The sequence below is a fragment of the Radiomyces spectabilis genome (genome assembly GCF_025331425.1).
Source record: "Radiomyces spectabilis strain NRRL 2753 chromosome Unknown BYT42scaffold_6, whole genome shotgun sequence".
Classification (NCBI taxonomy): Eukaryota; Fungi; Mucoromycota; class Mucoromycetes; order Mucorales; family Radiomycetaceae; genus Radiomyces; species Radiomyces spectabilis.
This window is the reverse complement of record NW_026251931.1, coordinates 305,963-319,972: the sequence shown is the minus strand read 5'-3', so window position 1 is coordinate 319,972 and position 14,010 is coordinate 305,963. Positions and strand designations below refer to the sequence as shown.

General features: G+C 43.5%; 7 protein-coding genes across 7 annotated transcripts; 3 read left to right on the top strand and 4 right to left on the bottom strand.

Moving 5' to 3' along the window:
• The first annotated feature begins 125 nt into the window (after positions 1-125).
• BYT42DRAFT_514297 (Retinoic acid induced 16-like protein-domain-containing protein) lies at positions 126-4,384 on the top strand. The gene is made up of 7 exons (XM_051565191.1): positions 126-450; positions 538-722; positions 800-1,210; positions 1,292-1,453; positions 1,556-2,616; positions 2,676-3,399; positions 3,458-4,384. The coding sequence occupies exons 1-7, from the start codon at positions 318-320 to the stop codon at positions 4,304-4,306; spliced, it is 3,525 nt and encodes a 1,174-aa protein (XP_051423510.1). The 5' UTR covers positions 126-317; the 3' UTR covers positions 4,307-4,384.
• On the bottom strand, positions 4,385-5,944 carry BYT42DRAFT_567771 (Alpha/beta knot methyltransferase). The gene is made up of 7 exons (XM_051568119.1): positions 5,499-5,944; positions 5,368-5,435; positions 5,196-5,301; positions 5,105-5,124; positions 4,992-5,042; positions 4,824-4,917; positions 4,385-4,760 (listed from the first exon to the last, which is right to left on the bottom strand). The coding sequence occupies exons 1-7, from the start codon at positions 5,631-5,633 to the stop codon at positions 4,467-4,469; spliced, it is 768 nt and encodes a 255-aa protein (XP_051423509.1). The 5' UTR covers positions 5,634-5,944; the 3' UTR covers positions 4,385-4,466.
• On the bottom strand, positions 5,945-8,060 carry BYT42DRAFT_567768 (Septin-domain-containing protein). The gene is made up of 8 exons (XM_051568118.1): positions 7,821-8,060; positions 7,623-7,754; positions 7,341-7,557; positions 7,163-7,280; positions 6,724-7,067; positions 6,539-6,650; positions 6,055-6,464; positions 5,945-6,004 (listed from the first exon to the last, which is right to left on the bottom strand). Exons 1-7 carry the CDS (start codon positions 7,927-7,929, stop codon positions 6,342-6,344), a joined length of 1,155 nt encoding a protein of 384 aa, XP_051423508.1. The 5' UTR covers positions 7,930-8,060; the 3' UTR covers positions 5,945-6,004; positions 6,055-6,341.
• Positions 8,061-8,772: 712 nt separating this feature from the next.
• Positions 8,773-9,469, top strand: BYT42DRAFT_567765 (uncharacterized protein). Its single transcript, XM_051568117.1, has 3 exons — positions 8,773-8,958; positions 9,039-9,158; positions 9,219-9,469. The coding sequence occupies exons 1-3, from the start codon at positions 8,799-8,801 to the stop codon at positions 9,392-9,394; spliced, it is 456 nt and encodes a 151-aa protein (XP_051423507.1). The 5' UTR covers positions 8,773-8,798; the 3' UTR covers positions 9,395-9,469.
• On the bottom strand, positions 9,470-11,433 carry BYT42DRAFT_567764 (uncharacterized protein). The gene is made up of 10 exons (XM_051568116.1): positions 11,206-11,433; positions 11,043-11,122; positions 10,886-10,977; positions 10,739-10,826; positions 10,583-10,678; positions 10,308-10,514; positions 10,072-10,243; positions 9,891-10,013; positions 9,753-9,834; positions 9,470-9,695 (listed from the first exon to the last, which is right to left on the bottom strand). The coding sequence occupies exons 1-10, from the start codon at positions 11,371-11,373 to the stop codon at positions 9,514-9,516; spliced, it is 1,290 nt and encodes a 429-aa protein (XP_051423506.1). The 5' UTR covers positions 11,374-11,433; the 3' UTR covers positions 9,470-9,513.
• BYT42DRAFT_315703 (ubiquitin-conjugating enzyme/RWD-like protein) lies at positions 11,407-13,000 on the top strand. Its single transcript, XM_051562988.1, has 7 exons — positions 11,407-11,767; positions 11,839-11,915; positions 11,972-12,036; positions 12,101-12,167; positions 12,231-12,315; positions 12,381-12,486; positions 12,543-13,000. The coding sequence occupies exons 1-7, from the start codon at positions 11,737-11,739 to the stop codon at positions 12,937-12,939; spliced, it is 828 nt and encodes a 275-aa protein (XP_051423505.1). The 5' UTR covers positions 11,407-11,736; the 3' UTR covers positions 12,940-13,000.
• On the bottom strand, positions 12,968-13,714 carry BYT42DRAFT_567756 (uncharacterized protein). Its single transcript, XM_051568115.1, has one exon. It carries the CDS (start codon positions 13,671-13,673, stop codon positions 13,062-13,064), a length of 612 nt encoding a protein of 203 aa, XP_051423504.1. The 5' UTR covers positions 13,674-13,714; the 3' UTR covers positions 12,968-13,061.
• Between the last annotated feature and the right edge of the window lie 296 nt (positions 13,715-14,010).

Here is a 14,010-nt window from a genome sequence, read left to right as displayed (position 1 = left end):
TTTTCGAGGAGGACAAAGTTTTGGAAAGACAGATGCCAAAAACGACAATGTCGGAACTGGGATTCCGAAGGTGATGTGAAAAAGCAAAAAGGTCCATGCATTTTTTTTGAATGTTGGCCGTAGAACAGAGAGCCCTGTTTTTGGGTTGTGGTACAAACTTTGCAGAGACCTCACGGTCGACCCAATCCATGCTGAGTTTAGCTGACAATGTGGAGATCTGGGGACCGGATATGCCTGTTTTTGGTTGCTTGGCTTCTCAAATTCTCTAATCTCTTTTTTGGTTTTATTTCCTTTTTCTTTTCTAGGTGATCGATGCCATGTCGATGTTCCTTTCCAAGTTTCTGTCAGGAAGGAATAACTCTAAATCCAAGCTTGAGTTACTGATAGAAGCGTGGACAAGTATCCAAAAATATTACGAAACTGCTGCTGGTATAGTGTTTCTGTTACAAGGTTGCAGCGGGTTCACTTGCTTGAACAAAACAAGTTAACTAGAAATTTTTTGTTATTTATCATCATCCCCATTTCATTACGTTTTAGATCCCTTAAAAGATGCTGTAGATCTTACCCCCATTCCTTGCTGCTTACAAAATATCGTCAAACTCATTCAGGCTGAAGAGCTTGAATGTCAACGAGCTCCGGATGGACTCGAAACCGGTCCCTGTCTGGAGTACGTTTTACATAAACGCGTATTGGAAGAACTAGTGGAATTCGCCAAAGTGGACGTAAGTCAGCGGAGAACAGCAACGTGAGACGGGTCACTCAGGAAGCAAGATGATGGTGGCTAATCTTCAAGTAACAGACACCCTATGGCATGCGAATCCACTGTCTCCGATTCTTCTGTAGTCTAGTCACCAATGTCCACGCGCAACTGCTACCAGAACGTGCAGTGCACGTACCATTGCAAAAATTTATCGCCTCCTGCCACCGACTCATCACACACCACTATGAACAACTTGCCATGGATCCAGATTCTTGCTCCGAAGAACGACACACTGCGATTTCTGATTTATCGCTGGAGCTCGTCAAGCTCATGCACGGCATTTTCTCTCATTTTAAGGGTACCAATGCTGCCATGATGGATCTTTTTTTCGAGAGAGGCTGGTGTCGCGGCCTGGGCGAAAATGTCTGGCGAAGTTCCAAAGATGGCAAGATATCCCAAAAGCGACGTGAAAGCTTTGATGAAAAGATCGCCTGGAACATGTTCCTGACGGTAAAGTAAAACCTCGCCAACCCCATTTGATTTTTCAATTCACCATCCGCTCATCTCAAGCATTTGAATTCTCTGGTATAGCCGCGCTTTGATATGTTCACGCACCTCATTGACTATATGAATATTCCTGGTGAAACTGGCGAAATTGCAAGAGAAGCAATATTGTTTGCATTAAGACTACTGGATGGTGATCCAGAGTACGTATGCTATGTGGTGGAATATTCTGGTTTATGCGAAGTCATGGTACGAAACATTTCTCTTTCTTATATCTAATGCTTGAATTGCCATGTCCCATCCAATAGCTGATTTCGTTTATTTTCTTCCAATGAAAATCAATTTATGCAGGCTGAAAGACTGGCGTTATTTTTTGCATGTCTTCCAAAAAATACAGGCGCTTTTTCAATCTCCAGCAACAACCGAGTGGTACCGATCCGACCCCCACGACAACGTATCCAATTCTCTGTACCGGCTGTGATTACCAGTAATAGCTTAATGATTACTGTGAATGCGCAGAATAATTTCAAGAAGAAGAGAAGAAAGCGAAGTTGGTTCGACGCCAATTTTGTGCGCACCTTGGAATCAATGCAAGATCGCAGTCGGGTCCTAGATGAGTTTTACAGTTTCTGGGAATACCTCAACGATGTAGCACGTGTGGCCGATAAGCGTTTAATGACAGCACTCATGGCTCAGCTTACGACTATCTTCTGGCATCCTGTTATCTGTACAGCACTAAGTTCCCCTTCAGCCGAAGCGGCCACCGCCGCCACGGCATACACAACAGAAATGATTCGTTCGTTGACAGATCAAAAGCTGCTGCATTGCTTTCTCGTAGTCCTCATTGGTGAAGAAGGCGGCGTCGGAAAAGATCTCGAAGCTGAAGTACGTAGTGCGCAATCCAGACATGACTTGCTCGATGATGACCATGAAGAAGGCTCCGATTCGACGGAAGACGAAAATCACATTGAAACCGACAAAGAGTACAAAACGAACGAAGAAGACGAAGATCAAGAATTAACCCTTCGTATTCTCCTCATTAACCGAATCGACGCCGATTACCATGAACTGGCTTTATCCACGCTTCGGTTATTCGATACAATTTTGGAAACCTATAATCAATTTGCCATCTACAACTTGGTGCTTCGTAACTACCTGGATATTACATCTGACGGTGAATACATTGAAGACCAACTGAAGAGTGACATGAGTATCAGAGACGTCACCGATACATCTTCTCTGGGGTCCAAGGCCGTCGATGAGCGTACAAGCACGAACGAAAATGACAGGGAAGAAGAGGGTGAAAAGGACAAGGTCGACGAACTTGCTATTGCAGATGCGGAAGACCGTCCAGATACGGGTGCTGACCACAAAGACAGTAAAACAGAAAAGGTTCGATGGCTCGTGGAGAGGTAAACGTATGATTACCGGGAATAGGTCAACTATACAGCTCACTTTCGGTTTTCAAAAGAGTTTTATCTTTGTTACCATTAGAAGACGAATTGGAACGAATGAAGAGTCCTCCATTATCGTCAGTCATCCCCTCAGACTCGTTCGCTTCGATTGTTCACGGTCGCGACGCTTCAATTTCAAATGATGGACGAGCAATTTCCGCTCACAACGAAACGGCGAGCCTTCACAGTGACCACAGTGCAAACGACCTGCGCGATGTGGTTGTCCCTGGCAATAGCTACGACGATTATTTCCACGAAGCAAGAGAACGCTTCCAATATGGGTTGCTGGCACGGAATTTTTGGCAGTTTCCTTATCCACCGCTTAAAACAAAGCGAGATTATGAGCGTGAGATCGAAGATCGCAAAGGACGTCCAAAGCGGCCAAAGAGCATGATGGTCACAAAGGAGGAATTAGCGGCCATCGATGATCGAGCGACGGAGGTCAGCAGTACACACGGTAGCATGATCAGTCAAGCGCGATACTTGGAAAGTTACGAAGGATTATTTTTGAGTCGGATATTTGATCAGTTCTTCCGCATGTTGGAATCATCCATGGAACAGAATTTGCTGGTGACAAGCATTCTACAAAAAATCACCGGCATCGTCGATCCGCGTGTAGACGGCGTGATTTGTGATTTCCGTGCCATCCGTGTCGGTTGTGATGGAGCCTTGTACGGCGGTGTATGGACATTGCCAAGTGCCAAATCCAATCGCCGCAGCTTATATTCATTGTTGGAACAGGTAAAACTGGTTTGATAAATTTTGAATGGGTGGCGGTATTCTCATGACAAAAATGTAGGTGACATTTGAAGCATTGAAAAGGGCACAACTTGTACCAAATTTTGAAACGCGCATTTCACTTGCCAAAAAACGTGGAATCATTCCTGGTCAGCAACAGCTGTTATCGACGACGGCACAGGGATCGACATCGACTTCGAACGGTCACTTGCTACGAACTGGCTCTTCTTTTACGCTGACACCGTCCATTTCGACCCCAGCTAGGGAAACATCGAAAACGTTATCACGCCATCCCAGCCTATCTCAGCTGGTGTTTTCAAAAACATCCAACTCCAATGGTGGCTCGACGTCTAGCTTACTTCCTATATCTCCGCGAAGCCCTTCATCTCCATCTGCGACCAAATCTGCCAGCGTTCTTTCTGGTAGAGCGAATCCTACTATATCTTCCATGATAGGCGATCGTGATTCGCCTACTGTACCAATATCTCCAGGATCGAATTCGTCGTCGTCATCCTCGTTTTTCCAGCAATCGCAGCGAGCCAATGCTACGCCGGTCACCATGACCAACCCATTTGCGAAGTTGTCTAATTTTGTGAATTCATACATTGTACTTCAAGAATTTTGCAAAGAGTTGGCGGCAGTGATTTTGGTTCGACATGCGACAAATTTCAATGATATTCGATTCATACAGCAGGAGATGGCGAACGATACGGCGGTTCATGACTGGATGGAAGAAGACGATGAAGATGAAGCTACACGAAGACGTAAATTTGAAAAATGGAAGAACCGAATCTCTGTGGTATCGACCATTGCTGATTGGCGAAGCGTACGTAGCCTGGATACCATTGATGAAGCGATCACTTCTCGGGTTCCCTCGGCGACAACAGCCTCACTCGATGGAAAACGATGATAAAACTTGATTCTCAATATTTATAACTTTATGTTTATACATAGCTTTTTTTCGTCATAAAGACTTTTTGCATTGTAATCTATTTACAACATGAAAATGGCATGAAAAATAATTGTAGAAACTGCGCAGGACACCATTGGCGATAAAAGGAGACGAGCGATCACAACGGCGCCATGATGCCAGCAATGAGAATCCCGGCTGCGACTCCGACATTGAGACTGTCAACGTGGCCCATAAACTCGGTGGACACTTGGCCTGGAATACTTACAAAATGATGACAGCATGCTTTGACATTGGTGCGTAACCCTACACCCTCGTTGCCAAGAACCAGTACAGTGGGCGTACGTTCAGAGGGACTGGACGAGTGCACTCGAGCCGCTATGTTGGCAACTGATTCGCAATTCGCTACGTGACCTGCAGCACCAACGATCGACCAACCTTGTTCCGATGATGACTATATTTTAACGACTGTGAGTACCTTCCGATCCACCTACTTTACAGCATTCGATCTTTCTACCTTTAAGAACCTGACAAGGCTAGAAGTAGAGTAAATGTCCATCACTTCCATTGCGCCTGAGCTTACTTTGGATACAGCAGGGCTCAACGGTGCACTAGAAAAGGCAGATTGTGTCAATATATCTCGCGCGTGATCCGTTCATCTTTTTTCATAATAAACTAAACCTGCCTGTTTTTGCTACACAGTAAGACGCCGTCTACTCCGAAAAAGTGAGCGGTTCTAAATTCACAGTTGTCAGAAAATGCTTGTGATGGGTATATCTGGAAAAAGACAGAAGATACCTCAAAATGGAACCGAGATTCTGTGCAGTGAGAAAGCAGTGAGTAAACCAAATAAACGTATTGTTCATACGGGATGTCGTTGCGCGCATACCTGGGGATCCTGCAATTCGTCCAGAGCGATCCAAAGCGGGGCACGGGAGTCTAACTTTTGCAAAATAATATCGTTTTTTGCTGGATTCTTGGGTGTAGCAATATAACTGCGAGTAGAAAGATGCATTAATGCGGAATGCCTCGACGATACAGTTCGGCTTATTTCCACCTACCTTGTGTCCTTTATGGACAAGCTTGTTATCGGTATCGTTTCACGGATGGAAGCCTTGAGAACGACACCCTACCGCCAGCAAACAGTTAGGTTAAAATTCACTTTCCGTTTGCCCATACATTGCGGTTGTACCTGATGAGGCTTATTCATTGTCAAGTTGTTGAGATAGCCTTTATCCTTTGTACGTATGGGTATGTTCAATGCTTTACATTGTTGCCGGATCGTTTCAATTATTGAGCTGGGCTCTATTGTCAATACTTTGGGCATGTGAGTATTATGTAGGGTCGCAAACGTACCTGTCAGTCTTGTTATTGGTAGATCGATCTCTCAGTAAAACCGAATCGAAATGTCTCTTTTTGGCGAATAATGCTGACAAAACGCTCGAGTGACCATAGACATATTCAAAGTCGTCACTTTTAAGTAAGCGTGGCTGGGTTGTGGAGTAAGAACGTCTGCACAGGAATGTTGAATGGCGCAAAGCGCGTGAAGTCATCAGCATAATGGTCGTGTCTTTGAAAGGAGAAATTTTTTTTCTCGTTATGGCTTTTATTGCACTTCGTCCCTTGCGGAAACAAAAATCGCGCATTGAATTCTTTCTGATCCATTGAAAGGAGAAAATACTCCAAAACTATGCATATCTATCAGCCATGTAAGAAATATATTTTCGATTAGTTGTTAAAGTGCATACATTTGAAAGTTTTCAAACCTTCTGTCTATTCTATGTCTTTACTTATATCAGAAAAGGTTAGATATCCGCAGCGTGCGCTCACTGAAAAAAGTACATCTTTTCTGGTCGTGGAAGGATCACCGAGATAACAGATTGAAAAACCTAGTCTACGAATTTTACTCCGTCGTAGCAATCGACACCACCCACCTTAGCAACACGCACTGTGAAATCCTACGTCTAACATTTTTCAAACGGTGTGTCCTTTATTTTGACTACGTAAAATAGATTGCTGGTTAGTTTTGATGAGTTTAACGTCTGTACGTTCCACGATGCTGCATTTGGTAGAGATTTTCTAATTCCGCTTCCAAGGCCTTTAATTGCGCATGCTGAGCCTCCAAATCTTTGTTGAGACGATCGCGCTCAGTTACCAGCTGTGAGAAAGAAAGAAAGAAAGAAAGAAAATAGTTTAACTAGTGTCCTTGACGGATCTCTATTGGGCAAGTACCTGAGTTTCCCATTGTCGGAATCGTCCTTCTTCCTTTTTCACTTGTTCTGTAAATTTGGAGCGCAATTGTTCTTCTCGTTCCTTGAATTTGGGATTCTCAAACAATTTTTGCCTATGGTTTGCCAAAAAAAAACAAAAAAGAACGTTTAACCCTTTTTTCCAACACATATCACTTCCACACTTACTTTGCTTCTCCAAATTTCCTTGTTTCCATTTGTGCTTGGCGGTATTTTTCATAATGCTCCTCTTCGGTTGTGGAAATCAGGTCATGCATATGCGATCGGATCAATAGTTTCCGTAACTTGGTGAAATCACAATGATCCTCGTTCTCTACTTCTGCGACACCCCATGCATATTGGCGCCCCTTCACAGTTCGGCCATCTACTGTTGTCACATCATCGGTCGCTCCAATCACAGCAAACGGCATTGCAGTCATGATAGACTGGTTGACAGCAGTAGTATCTTCATTATCTGATTCAATTGGGCAAGAATATACGTGGATATCTTGAGCGGCGATGACGTCCAAAATCTACCCCAGATGTTGAGTTTCTCCATATATGTTATGCTGTCCACGAGAGAACGAAAAGAAAAACAAATTCCCCGCGTATCTGATAGTTTGCCTACGTTTCGTTTGAATAGAGCTAGATTTCGAGGTGTGAGCGTATCTGCCTTGGCAATCACAGGGATAAGGTTCACTCGAGAACCAAGATGCTTCATAACTTCAATATCTAGGGGTTTAAGCCTACAGAAATCAAAAGTAAATTCGGTAAGATCTGGATCTATGAAAGCGAGAGAAACTTACGTATGGCCGTTCGGGCGAATGAAATATAAGCATGCATGCACTCGAAGATCGATTCTACCAGCACGGGTAGGTTGTTGTTCTTGCTCCATGTAGCTTTCATGCTGGTCATCGATAAATTCCACAATTGGAAGCCAACTGTCTCTATTGTTCACATAATCGCCAAATCCGGGTGTATCAATAATTGTCAATTTGACGCGAAAATTCTTCTCTTCAAGCTCTACATTGTTGGCGATATTAAATAGCTTCTCTTTTTGCAATACGTTAATATTAAGCTTCACTGACCTGCTTTAGTGATTTCAATTTCCACTGTTTGTTCCAATTGGCTCGTATGACGGCTCGACAGATTTTTGGCTTGTTTGATGCCTGTTGTAAATAGCGTATTCACGAACGTGGTTTTACCGACGCCTGACTCGCCTAGCTCATAAAGAAGAAGAAGATCAATATAAGCTCATCTTAGCGTCGTTGGTTTACAAAACTTACCGCATACCATGAGGGTGAAGTTAGCACCTCGTTGCGAAACAATCTTATGACGTTGGTTCGGCAGATGAGCAATGCCAACGGTATTCGGAATGACGGCTGAAGGTGACATGAGAGAAATGACGACGATGAACGGGGAAAAAGCAAAAGATATGAAGGGCACTCTCCACTTGGAATCAGCAAATTATTACATGTGTGCCAGAAGGCCTTTAGGCTCAGCTTTAGTCCTTGTGCAACCCACTAATCGAGATTTGGCACATCACCTCATGCAAATCCAATGACTCGCCAATATATCCAGCCCGCCTTCCTATTCACTCTTGGATGTAAGAATAAAGGTCATAACTCATTCTTCAACCCTTGATTCAGCACACAAGCAAGAAGATAAAGACTCAACACGCGTGGTGTATCTGCGTTTTATGGATTATCGTGATAGTTTGCCTAAGAATAGCAGATACAAATTGCACTAATAAAAAACCCAAAAAAAAGTGATATTACCAAAAACTAATCGATCATTTGTGCAAGTGATTTGCTATCTGACCATTGCTGACGATAATAAAAAGTAGCAACCGAAAGCACACTGATACTCACAAGATTCTGCGGATATGTAAGGCATGGTGAACCTCGCGCATTGTTATCACGAAGCGGTTTAATATAACGTGCCGTGTCTATCAAATTGTATTTGCTTCCTTCCTCTTTCATGCTAGAAGATTATTGCAGATACAATTTAGCGAGTTAAAAACTAAAAGTTTTTGCAACGCGGATTTTCTGGCTTCGCCGTAAGTTTTGGGAAATGCAAAGTAATATTTCGTATGCTTCCTCGAATCCTGTCTGTGATTGGCTGAATTTTTAAGCAACATCCAATCAGATTTATTCATTCAACTAAGTGATGACGACACAGATCCAAAAAAAAAATTGAATTGGGCGAAAAGGAAGAAAGAGCAGGTGAAAGCCCAGGGACGCCAATTTGTATCGAACGTTGTCATGACCGCGCAAAACGATTGCATCGCTAATGCTGGCAAGACAGCTGCCATTTCGGGTGGCCTCGGATTGGTAGTCTCGGCCATGCAAAATACCGTGCAGAAACATACTGAAGGTGCCAAGGGCGTTGTCACCAGAACCGGTGGCACCATCGCTTTCTTCGGTGCGTTATGACCCCATTACTGCCAACCCACGACAAAAAATTGGATTCCTTTTTTTTTTTGCTAATGGTATCTTCAATAGCCGCAATGGGTGGTATTTTCACTGTGACTGAATGCCTCGCCAAAGATATCCGGGGTGAAGACGATCCTGTCAATGCTGCCATCGGTGGTTGTGCTGCCGGTTTATTAGCTGGAGTCCGAAGTACGTAGACTGGAATAGTCGAGCAACACTACTGTCGTACTAATTTCATTCCTTTGATAGCTCACTCGGTCGCTAAAATGTGTGCTGCTTGTGCTGGTATTGGCAGCACCATGTTTGCCTATGAATATTCTGGTACACTCAAGGGCACGATGGCTGATAAGACAGCAGCGGAGAAGAAGGAATTCCGCGACTCATTTTTCAAGAGCTACAAGAAACCCGAAGAGGTGTCCTCTTAGATATTTAATTTCCACGCCACTTAATTTAGATTCATGTGTAAAATGCCACCAACAAAGAGAGCCATAAAAAGACGATAAAAACTTAGACACCCCCATTCCTCGATTTTTATTGTAAATGATTAGGATTTCGACAATAGTGGACGGAGAGCATCTAAAAAGCGACGGCTAAACGCCTCTTCAGAGAACTTTTGGGAAGCAGCAGCACGACCGGCGGTTGCCATGGTATGGTATTCATTTTCAGACAATGATAATGCGTCGTTCAAGCGATCAGCAAACGTGTCCACAGAATCTGCCAGGTATCCTGCATATCAAAGAACCATGAGCGATGGCTGAATACAGTGCTTCTCAAGCGAATTACCTGTAGCCTGCCCATTCACAGGAACAACAATATCCATTTTAGGGCCAGCCGAATTATGGGCCACGGGGATTAATCCTGCTGCCTATGGATATACTGTCAGCTTGCATTCATTCGAGCGTTCATCAATGCACATCATACCATGTATTCCACCACACCGATACCAAAATGTTCATTCCACATCGTATGTAAGCCAACCTTGGCTTCGCTAAACTGTGACACCAGGTCATCGAAGGAAACATTGATTTCGAATCGCACACGGTTCTATAGTATACGTGTCATAAGTTTTCTGCAAACAACGCAACCATTCGTAGAATCGTACCTGAATACCCAGTTGAACACTTTCTTTTCTCAGGTTTTCTATCCTCTCTTCGTCTCCCGCGTTCCGAGAGCTTCCGATCATCACCAGCTCCGCAGATGAGCTTTCCCACTGTGGATATTTTTCTAGCATGCGTGCCATGGCTCGAAGCTGCATTAAATGGTCCTTCTCAGGGCTGTCAACAATGAACTTGATGAATATCGTGCAACACAATGCTGTTCTCGATGGCTCATAATTACCGAAACTGTGCGACGCTGACGATTCTTGTTTTACGTTTTCCCAACGGCAGCTGTCCCAAGCGGTGTGTATCGCATGGAGGGTAAACGATATTGGCAGTGGTATGCCATAAGCGATCAATATGTCCTTTTGTCCATGTCGAATTCACCATCACCGTTTCAGCGAACGATCCGCAAAAGCCATACATTTTTGCAAATATGTGATAGTATCTACAATACTCAAGGTTCAGACATCTATGGACAAACCAAGCATAGCAAACAGGGCAAGGGCAACTTACACAAGCTTTCCGGTACTCCATATAGTACTTAGTGATAACTGTCTGCTGTTATTATATTGTTCTCGACGCTCGTATACACGTTGTAGCATGTCAGAACTAGACAATCGTCAAGCATTGTTAGCAAGACATGGATTTGCATTCTTGGATCATCTATACCTGATAGTGGGGTAGTGTACATAGGCAGCAATTTTGCAATCAGTAAATGCTCGCACCAAAGGATATGTGAATCCATAACCCATAGTATCTGTGAACATTTTTAGTAAAAAATCTGCTTGGAGTAGTACGCAGCATCAGTGAACTAACCAAAGAAGATATCTGGAATACACTTAGACAAGGCTTCATAAGCTAGTATGGTCGACGACAAGCTTTGGAATAGCAAAGTAAATCTCGGATATCTACGCTCAATTTAATTAATATTTGTAGTCAAATTGCCAAGATTTTGATCGTAGAATGAGCATACCTACTGTCTTCGACGAGATATCGTTTGGTAAGATACATAAAAGCCAGCTTACGAGGATTCAAATCAATGTTGAATCGGGCCTATATAAAAGATAGGACAGATCAATATAATTAACAAGATACGCGCCAATTTCCACACATCAGCTTTTAAAAGAGAAACGTACTTTCACTTTTTGCAGAATTTGCTCGTTTGTCGCGTCCACATCGCCGGTATATACTACAGAGATCACGTTCGGATACTTTTTCTGCACGTCGCGAATGGCTGTCCATAATACACGTTCACCGCCGCCTCCGGCATTACTATTTACAATAATGAAATGACATATGAACATTTATATACCAATATTGTACTTTCTCGGTTCAAGTTACCAGTAAGGATGAAAGAACCCTAACAGGACCGGCACAGTCTCTGACCAGTCTGTTTCTTGTCGTAATAACCGCAAGTTATGTATTCTTTGCTTCTGTAACTGAAATTTAAAGTATTTGAAAATAAACCATACGCTTCCACAGAATGCGACGATCCATGTTACGATTATCATCCTTGCGATGTCACCCAAACGGAACGTGAACAGAACAGTCGGCATTTTGATATGCCCATATTTTACATCAATAGCACAGTCACATGCTCAAGGCGAGCTTAGGGGAAAAAAAGCCTGCATGCATTGGATTCAATAAGCTTTTTTCCCTATCCATAAATGGCCACCAAGTATAATCTGAAAAATCCTGGTAATGTTCATCTCTGTCATGTCACTGTAATTATGACCGTAACTTTGACACTCAAATTTATTGTTCTGCAGCCGTAAAGCGGATTATGCAGGAAGCCCGAGAACTGGCTATGGAAGAATGCTATGAATACGAAGCCCGACCGATCGAGGTAGCATGTCAAACGTGGCATAAAAAAAACATTACTTCTGAGTAAACAACAATTAGAGCAATATTTTTGAATGGCATTTCACTGTTCGAGGGCCCGATGGCACTGAATTTAGCGGTGGCAAGTAGGTATATATTTCCAAAAATCCTCATAGAGGAAGTTTCCCAGTTGACCCAAGTTTTTGCTAGATATCACGGCCGTATACTGTTGCCGGCAGAATATCCCTTCAAACCGCCGGAGTTGATTTTTTTGACGGTGAGTCTTCTATAAGCTTCCCTCGATCGCTTGGCGTAAAATTGATATTGACCTCTTTATCAGCCAAATGGACGCTTTGAGCTGAAATCAAAGATCTGTCTGAGTATCACCGGCTTTCACCCCGAATACTGGCAGCCTGCTTGGGGCAGTAAGTATTATTTATGCCATCAACTCCTTTCTTATCTGCATTATTCATGCTTGTGCCGGATATAGTTCGAACTGTAATATTGGCTGTCATGGGATTCTTTCCAACCGAGGCTCGAGGTGCCATTGGCGGACTCGATTATTCAAAGGAGGAACGTCGATCACTCGCCAAAAGGTATACTCTCTTGATGTATCTTTATGCACAGGACATATTCATTGATCGTTCAATAGGTCGAGATCATGGATATGCCCTGACTGTCAAATGAGCAACGATCAGCTACTCACTGATACCGTCCAACCATCATCCTCTCGTCCGAGAGACGAGGATCCTGATTTACCAGCATTTTCATTCGTCTTGAAGCGTGATCAGGATGACGCCAATGGAAATGAAAGTACACACCAAACAATACGAGATACCAAGGATCATGATACAGACCAGTCGCATAATGCAACCAGTACAAACGAACGTCATCTGAAACCCAGCACGTCAACGGCGGCTCGCCATGGTGCTACCGCAAGTCATAGCGCGACAACGTCGCCACAACGACCCCCGATCTGGTTAGATGGACTTATCGTCATGTTACTTATATTACTCTTGGGTCTAATAATAGAACGCTACATTTATTGAAATAAAATGCAACCATCAGAAGACGCAGATCAATAAAGAGGTCATGCGATGGCAAACGGTATCACAGGTGGAGACTACAGATATATACAAATAGATGAGAGAAACAAAGTAAAAGTGTAAGATTATGCAACGTGCTTGAGATATCCGGCCTTGATCAGCGATTCGACGTCGGTCTGTCGAACGTAATACTGACTTCCCTTGACAAGGTTCAACGTGCCGTATTCGGTATTGATCTCACCCACGTCGCGTACCACGCGTACTTCAATAAATAGATCCATGGGAGGGTCCAAACCCACACCGCCGTTGCCACCAAGGTCGATTTCAAGAAAACTCTGTTTATAGGCGCTCACCATTTCGCCGTACTCTTCCATGAACTTGTGTTCTGTTGGACCTAATGAGGTCTTGATTTCTCGTTGAAAATCACTCTGGCGTCCGACATCCCAGGAGAGCTCTTTCAACTTTTCAAGTCGCTGACGATGGTATGCAAAAAGAATGCGTTTGTTACGTTTGATAGCAGCATGATGCATCATGACCTGTGTCAATTGACTTGGTTGACCTTGTGTTGCTGGATTCTCGCGCATGCTTCGTAAGACCGATTCGGCTTTTGCTTGGAGCAGACGTACTTCACGACAGATACGATGGACAAGGTCTTCATTGTAAGGGGATACGAGCAAGTCTGCTGTACGCTTGGCTTCTTTGGCCAGTTTGTAGCCTGATTCACACAGTGTCGACATTATATATGTTTTTGTTATTCCAAGTAGCGGCACGAAAAAACACGTCAAGGAAAAAAAAAAAAAACTCGCAATATGCAAATTTGGGGGGAAAAAAATGTGCAGGTCGGGCCAAACTCCGGACAATTCATCCGGTTCATTGAATTGCAGCCGAAGTGTCCAGTTAGATTGTAGTTGCTTCTTCTTCCCGTATCCAATTATATCAAGCTCATATCTTCCGAGCCTATGTGTCTCCTGACATGGTTTAATCATCTGTGTACAAAGAGAATTACCGGATCACAGTACAACCGCACAATCTCTCATCACTGGGGAATAGCCATGAATAGCCCAGCTTGACCCA